Genomic DNA, 8,104 nt, shown 5'->3' on the forward strand with positions numbered 1-8,104 from the left:
CCTCTGTCTCCCCAGTACTGGGATTAAAGGCGTGCACCACCACCACGCCTGTTTTCTGTTTTTAAAAGAAACCAAAATTCCAAAAATTCTCACTACATTTACAGTCTTATGTTTTAAGCCACTAATTGTGCTAGGTGTAGCAGGAAATTATAAACAGAGACATTTTCAATGAACTAAGTGCTTTTCGGGGTCAGTGGCCAAGGTTTTCAGAGACCTCTCCTAATCAATTCTAATATTTCTAATTTTGATGGAACCCACAACTTTTCATTTCCTGTGGAAATATAAACAAATCTGCATTCCCAATACAAAAATGTGTCTAGGTTTCTGTTCTGATGTTAACACAATCCTTATAGTATATATAGGCTGATTTAATTCCACAATTTCCCCCATATAACCTGGTGACTCTTAGCTGCTCTTGTCTGAGATGGCTTGTAGTTTTTGCTGCAGGACCTCAGGCCAGGAGGCCCCTAAGGACGTCTTCCCACTGGCAAGAAATTGCCTTGTATATGTTCAGCCTGCACTCACGGGTTCAATGGCAACCCTTTTCCATGTCGCCTGCACTCCTGGAAGCCTAGCCCTTTTTTCTGGTTTATATTCAGAAAACCCATCACCTCATTCACAGTTTTGTTGCAAATTACCAAATTTCCCACTGTTGAGGTTATTTTTATAAAACAATGTTAGTTCCTCTTAGTTTCTCTCTTAACCTGGCTATTGTATAAATAATTGAGACTTTTAGATTTGTTTATAATAAGCTTCACAACACAATCTTGAACAGTTTAAGTCTATTCTTAACCCTCTTTATTTTCTCACTACTTTTTTAAAAAGATTTATTTATTTAAAAAAATATTTATTTATTATTTCTGCCCACACGTGCACCTTCCCGCCACAAGATCTCACTACAGATGGTCGTGAGCCACCATGTGGTTGCTGGGAATTGAACTTGGGACCTCTGGAAGAGCAGAAAGGTGCTCTGAACCTCTGAGCCATCTCTCCAGCCCTTTGATTTTGTTTTTTTGAGACAGGGTTTCTCTGTGTAGCCTCGGCTGTCCTGGACTCATTTTGTAGACCAGGCTGGCCTCGAACTCAGTGATCCGCCTACCTCTGCCTCCTGAGTTCTGGGATTAAAGGCATGCGCCACCATGCCTGGCCAATATTTGCATTTTTACATGCCAAGCTCTCTATCAACACCTGCAGTGCATCAGGTATGATATGGCTTTGGTCACAACTGAGACTAATCTTTGTTAAAAAAAAAAAAAATCAATGACGGCGTCTCCAGAACCTTGTATAATCTTTGTTATTAACGAGGTGGACCTTTTCCTGGCATCCTCAACTAGCTGCTAAGTGACATTGTCCTATAGAAGCATCATCAAATTTAACCTGTTATTGTATGTCAGAGTCCTGCCTGCCCAGCAGCATCTTTTACTGTATTCATTCCCCCTCACTCTGTCTCACGGTTCAGTATCCTCGGCTTCTTCCTTCCTCCACATTAACCATTGCACCTGCTGACTAGCTGCTAGTGCAGCTCTCACCGACCCTTTCCAGTCTTGGGAAATAATTCTATTTTGAGTAGCCCAGTTATTTAGAATTTGTCTCACAGAAGGTGAGTACATCCCATATGAAACCGTGGCCTCCTTAAAACACCTTAGATCTGTCCTTTCTATAGGATGCCATCCTATTTTGTTAAACCCTTGTTCCCCACTGGTAGCAGGCATACAACTGTATGACTGACTACTGGGGAAGTCTCTGAGGGCCCCTGCACCTACATGCACATACCCACACACATGTACCAGTAATTCTTAAAAGACCTTTAAAAATAAAAACAAAAACCAAACAACCCACTCTTCATTGCTTCCTCCTTAGTCAGACACTGAGGAGGGTCTCCCTATAGGACATGCACCCTGGGGCACTCCAGGAGGGCCTGGGGTTGCGCGATGTCCCTGACCTCTTCCCATACTGTCCTCGGAGCTCCCCTAGTCCTGATGGTCACCTCCCTGAATAGAGAGAGCCTGCCTCAACGCTACTTCAGGATATTGGAAGAACACTAGCTGGGATGGCATAGGGCTGTCACAGTGGATTCAGGCCACGGTGACTCGGTTGCCTCTCTTCTCTCAGGCTATGTTTCATTACACAGAGTACCCCCTGAACCAGAGCGCAGGGGTAGACTTTAAGTACAATGAACCCCTTGACGTCATCATCAAACCAGACCACAGGGGGTTTCTGATCCTCTGGAGTCCGAGCAGCCTGCTGGTGTCCCCCAGTGCAGGTGAGCCACACCCTGTCCAGGCCTCCTCCAGTTGGGGATGGACGTGGACTGGGGACCCCAGATCTTTGTGTTATGTTCATGTGCACGTCAAGGGCCAGAGGCGTTCAGCAATTGCTCAATTATTTTTTTTTCCCACGTTTGAAAAAAAATATTATTTCAACCAACTTGGGACTTGCTGGTTGGTCAGCAAGACCCAGGGATCCTCCTGTTTATGCCTCCTTATTGTGAGATTACAAGCAGGCCTAGGCTTTGCTATAGGTGCTAAAGGTCTGAAGTCCCACATTGGGCCTGGGATTCTAGGCGGGGGTTCCATCCTTGACCACACTAAGTTTCTCTTCTTGGTTTCTTATTTTTGTTTTTGGTTTTGGTTTTTTCGAGACAGGGTTTCTCTGTGTAGCCTTGGCCATCTTGGACTCACTTTGTAGACCAGGCTGGCCTCGAACTCACAGCAATCCACCTGCCTCTGCCTCCTGAGGGCTGGGATCAAAGGCGTGCGCCACGATTGCTCAGCTCTTCTTGGTCTTTTGAATAGCAAAGCAGTGGCTAGCTGTAAGAACCAAGTGAATCCAGAGGGGAAGAGCAGGAGCAGGGGGGGGGCGGGGGGGGTTGGGATGGGGGCGGGGGCGGGGTAATGCAGGGAGCCCCGGCCCCCCAGCTGTGTGACTGTATTTCTGTAGGATACAGTTATGGGTCATCACAGTCTGCCTGTCCCCTCCTAGGCCAGATCATAGACACTGTGCGCCTGCTGGAGAAGAAGACCCTGGTGACCCAAGATCTCTCCACAGCCAATATAACTATCCACAGCGTGGCCTGGGGTATGTTGCCAGCCTGTCTCAGAGCATCTCTGCCTCCCTCAGCCTTCCTGAGATTCCTTCCAGCCCCACCTCCCACCTGTGACTGGCTAAGCCCCTTTAGCCTTCCTTCCAAACACCCCCCACGCCACCTGTGATTTCTCACATCTGCTTCTTTCTTTCTTTCTTTCATTTATTTATTTATTACATATACACTTCTGTCCATATGTATGCCTGCATACCAGAAGAGGGCACTAGATCTCATTATAGATGGTTGTGAGCCACCATGTGGTTGCTGGGAATTGAACTCATGACCTCTGGAAGAGCAACCAGTGCTCTTAACCGCTGAGCCATCTCTCCATCCCCCCCATCGTTTGCTTCTTTCTTTCTTTCTTTTTCTTTTTCTTTTTAATTTATTTTTTATTTTTATTTTTTGGTTTTTCGAGACAGGGTCTCTCTGTGTAGCCTTGGCTATCCTGGACTCGCATTGTAGACCAGGCTGGCCTCGAACTCACAGTGATCCACCTGCCTCTGCCTCTTGAGTGCTGGGATTAAAGGCATGTGCCACCACGTCCGGCCGTTTGCTTATTTCTTGAAGCTGTGGGTGTGAGGATGTTTGCATGTGTGCCTGGGTGAGTTTGGGGGGCGGTCAAAGGACAACTTATGGAAATTGGGTCCTGGGAATGGAATTTAGGTCTTGAGGCTTGGTAGCAAGCACCTGTGTGTGCTGAGCCCTCTCACTGGCCCCTGCACCTCACATCACCTCTATTTTTGGTTTTCTCTCTCCCAGATACTTTCGAGCTGGCTCTGCTGACACGGGAAAATCACCTATACTACGGGAGTCAGAGTTACCTGGGAACCGATATGATTAAAGTGTGTCCAAGTGTTTGGCCGACAGCTGCGTTGGGAACCTTCCCTCTTAAGCCTGGGCATCTCGCTAGTGAAGTGTCTTTTTGTTTTGAGGCAAGGCCTCATGTGGCTAAGGCTGGATGTAAACTCCATAGACAGCCAAAGAGGCCCAAGAAGTCATGATCCTCCTGCTGCCATCTCCTTCTTGCTGGGATGGCAGGCAGGCAGGCACCCCCATGCCTAGTTTTGGGGTTCTTCTGCAGATGAATGCAGGGCTTTATGTGTGCTAGGTAACCACTCCAGTCAGCGAGACCCACCCTGTAGGGTTATCCTTACAGCCATTTAGTCAGGACCAGACCCCAGGTTCAAACCCCCAGAACCTCAAAGCAGAGCAAAGAAAAACAATGAGATACACATATGAAGCTGCTGCATTGTTGCTCCAGAAAGAGTGCATGCTTGGTGTGGCCAAGCTGCATGCAAACCAAGCAGCATTACATACACACACATGCATATGCGCGTGTGCACACACACACACACACACATACACACACACACACACACACACACACACACGCAGCAAGCAGGCTTGACTGGCTGGTTCAGGGGTCACAACTCCCCTCTACCATCATGCCTGACGATCTGAGTTTGATCCCCGAGGCCTACGTAATGGAAGTAGAGAATTGTTTCCCATCATGTCGTCCTCTGGCCTCGACCACGTGTGCACCCACATAATAATTACATTAATAAAAATTTTCTTTTCAGCTGGGTGATGGTGGCGCATGCCTTTAATCCCAGCACAGGACAGCCAGAGCTGTGTGAAAAAAAATTGTTTTCAAAATGGTGGGCTTGGCATGCTATGCTGAGTCTACACTTGATTCCCAGTTCTCAGGAGGGTTGAGAGGAAAATCCCTGTGTTTGCTTGCTTGCTTGCTTGTTCTTGCTTTTGTTTTGGGATTTTTTTAAAGGCAGGATTTCTCTATATAGCTCTGGCTGTCCTGGACTCTTTGTAGACCAGGCTGGCCTTAAACTCACAGAGATCCACCTGCCTCTGTCTCCTGAGTGCTGGGATTAAAGGTGTGTGCCTTCTCGCCCGGCCTGGATTGCTATGGTTTTGAGGCCAGCCTGGGCTACAGAGTAAGACCCCCCCCCCCCAAACAAACGAAACAAAAAGAAAAGAAGGAACAGAGGATTTCACCTCAGAACTTGCTTTCCCAACAGCTGATGGATCAGGCTCTGTGGTCCGAAGGCGCAACCATCTTTTTTAAGGACACCGGCATCCTGGAGGTCCTCACCCCGGTTATTGACCCAGAGTCCCCAGCATATGACTTTCTCAAGTGTACTGTGAATCTGCAGGCCATTCTCATGACGCCTGACATGGAAATTGACCCGTGTAACGTAGGTGATTCCCACGATCTAAGTCAATGCTCGATGACCTCTGTGGTTATTTGTTTCTGGGTCCCGGAGGAGACTCACCTTTCCGTAAACCACTCCCTGAGCTGTGGGTGTGGCTCAGGGGTGGAGCCCCGCCTAGAATCCCCCAGTGAGGGGCTGGGGGCGTGATCATAGGTAGAGCCCCTTTCTAGACTCCCCTGTGAGTGGCTGGGGGTGTGGCTCAGAGGTGGAGCCCCAGCCGAGAATCCCTCAGTGAAGGGGCGTGGCAAGGGGGTTCAGTCTCCAGCATTGCAAGAAACAAGCAAAAAACATTCTGGAAGAACGAAAAAGTGTAATGGAGATGCTTGCATACATCACTGTCTCTGGGGACGGACAAGGGGAGATGCGACTGGGGAACAGTCTTCCCCTTCAGCCCGCCTTCTTCCCCAGGTGGAGGTTCTGGAAAGCACCATGGTAGATCAAATATTCACATTAGACATGAACAGCCAGCTGAAGCTGTCCGCCCTCCTGATACCCCGGCCTGGCAAGTTCCCTATCCCACTGGTAAGTATGAACAGAGCCCGCACACTCAGCCTGTCCCACAGACTTCACACTCCACAGTGTTGCCAGCCGACAGCCCCGGAAGTTGTGGTTCCTCCAAAAGTCCTCTCTTCTCCCTCTGCCCGCCTCCTCCACATTCCTCCTATTCTTTTCCTCTTTCTGTATCCCCCTCCTCCATCTCCTCCTCCATCTCCTCTTCCACTAGCTCCTCCTCCTCCCAGTCAGGGCTCTTGCAACAAACCCCCACTGTCCCCCTTTCCCTGCCATCCTGCTGTGGCCTCAGGCTCTGAGTCCATAGCTAGAAAGCAGACTTCCCAGGTGAGTGTGCTGCACCCAGGAGCTGGTGTGCAGCACGAGCTTGTGTTTTCTGAGGGTGGACAGGGGTCCCCTGGATTCCTGCCACCTGGGGAACAGCTGTCTGTGTGTTATGTCTCAGGTGATGATCAGCAACCCCCATTCCCTGGGGTTCGAGACAAGCATCTCTGAGTTTGGCAACACGTTCGACGGCAACTACAAGTACAAACTGGTGTGTGTGTGTGTGTGTGTGTGTGTGTGTGTCTGTGTTGAGGCCTTGACCAAAACCCGACAAGACCCCAGACACTGGTTGTTTTTGTTTTCTGTTTTCCTTTGTTTTGTCTTGTGTTAGTGAAATGTAGTGTTCCTCTATAGGCCAGGGCAGCCTTGGAGTGTGTCGACCTGCCCTGACCTCTCAAGGGCTTAGATGATGAGGATGAACCACCATGCTCGACCCTCCATGCCATCATCTCGGTGTGGGGTGAAAGGATCAACCTGCCTTTGCTCTGAGCAATATACACAGCCACCACCCACATATGCCCTGTCACACAGGAAAGGCTGGGTCTACCAGGCACAGGAAGGCTGAGAGCCGAGTTATCTGAGAAAACCTAGGTAGAGGGCTGGGTCCCATCAGGGGACCAGATGGTGCCCAGTTGTCCCCTTGCACCTGTCATGACAGCAACTTGGGCTTGCCTGTGGTACCTAGGAGCACATGGCCAGCCACAGGATAGCACCTGAGCAGGCAAGGGGAGACATGTGGCAATGCAGCTCATATGGGACACCCAGGACTGGTGCCACTTATGACACAGAATGAGGACATAGGGCTGGATAGCGTCTGGACAAGGTCTCACCATGTCTACCAGTCAGTCACCTCTCTCTTACCAGCCAATCCCATTTGGGGTGACATCTGTGTGGAACCCTGCCGCAACTGGGTGTCTCTGTGTGTGTGTGTCTGTCTACCCTGCCTCTGTCTGTCCCTGTCTCTGCCCCTGCTGCCATTCGACAGGAAATTGATCTCCAACAACAGCACCACTTGGGCATCGCAGATCTCAACTTCACCACCAGGTATCTGATGTGGTCTCAGGGGCCAAGCCTGTTAGAGTCACTTTTATAAATCTTAACCGAGCTCAAACACAAATAATTTAGACCTGACTGTGTTGTCTATTTAACAAGTTATAAAACACAATACTGAGCAGCTAACATCTATTCTAATCCTCTAAACTAGTCTGACTTCCTCTGTGCCAAAAATCCCCAAGATATTGGCATTTTGTGTGTAAGTGCGTGTATGCATAAGTGTGTGTGTATGTGTGTATGTACAGTTGTGTGTGCCTGTGTGTGTTTATGTGCATGCATGTAAGTGCATTCGTGTGTGTATGTGTGCATGTGTGTGTATCATTGTGTGTGTGCCTGTGTTGTGTTTGTGTGTGTGTGCCTGTGTGTGTGCATGCATGTGTGTGTGTGCATACATGTGTGTGTGCATGTGTGTATACAGTTATGTGTGCCTGTGTGTGTGAGTGCATGTTAAGTGTTTGTGTGTGCATGTGTGTGTCCGCCTGTGTGTATGGTTTCTGAGTGGGTAGTATCTTCCCTTGTCAGTTTTCTGATGCTGTGATAAACACAATGACCAAAAGGAACTTGGAGAGGAAGGGCTTATTTGGCTAACACATGCCAGTCACAATCCATCCTCAAGGGAAGCCGAGGCAGGAACTGAAGACAGACTGATGGGGGGGTGCTACTTGTTGTCTGCTCCTCATGGCTTGCTCATTCTCATGTTTTGTTTTGTTTTTCTGAGACAGGGTTACTTTGTATAGCCCTGGCTGTCCTGGAACTCTCTGTAGACCAAGCTGGCCTCAAATTCACAGAAATCCACCTGCCTCTGCCTTCCCGAGTGCTGTGATTCAAACAAAGACATGCATCATGGCTGGCTCTGCCTCCTTATACAACCCAGGACTATCCACCCCGGGTGGCACCACCC

At 49.0% G+C, this 8,104-nt stretch overlaps 1 protein-coding gene across 1 annotated transcript in view; it reads left to right on the forward strand.

The window, feature by feature from the left end:
* The window catches only part of CATSPERD (cation channel sperm associated auxiliary subunit delta), a 42,899-nt gene that overhangs the window by 22,368 nt on the left and 12,427 nt on the right, over positions 1–8,104 (forward strand). The window contains 7 exon segments of the mRNA XM_084794223.1: positions 2,113–2,263; positions 2,983–3,078; positions 3,845–3,927; positions 5,122–5,298; positions 5,725–5,838; positions 6,272–6,361; positions 7,136–7,194. Of these exon segments, the coding sequence (XP_084650349.1) occupies positions 2,113–2,263; positions 2,983–3,078; positions 3,845–3,927; positions 5,122–5,298; positions 5,725–5,838; positions 6,272–6,361; positions 7,136–7,194 (770 nt within the window).

This window comes from Acomys minous (genome assembly GCF_964271855.1).
Source record: "Acomys minous genome assembly, chromosome: 9".
Taxonomy (NCBI): domain Eukaryota; kingdom Metazoa; phylum Chordata; class Mammalia; order Rodentia; family Muridae; genus Acomys; species Acomys minous.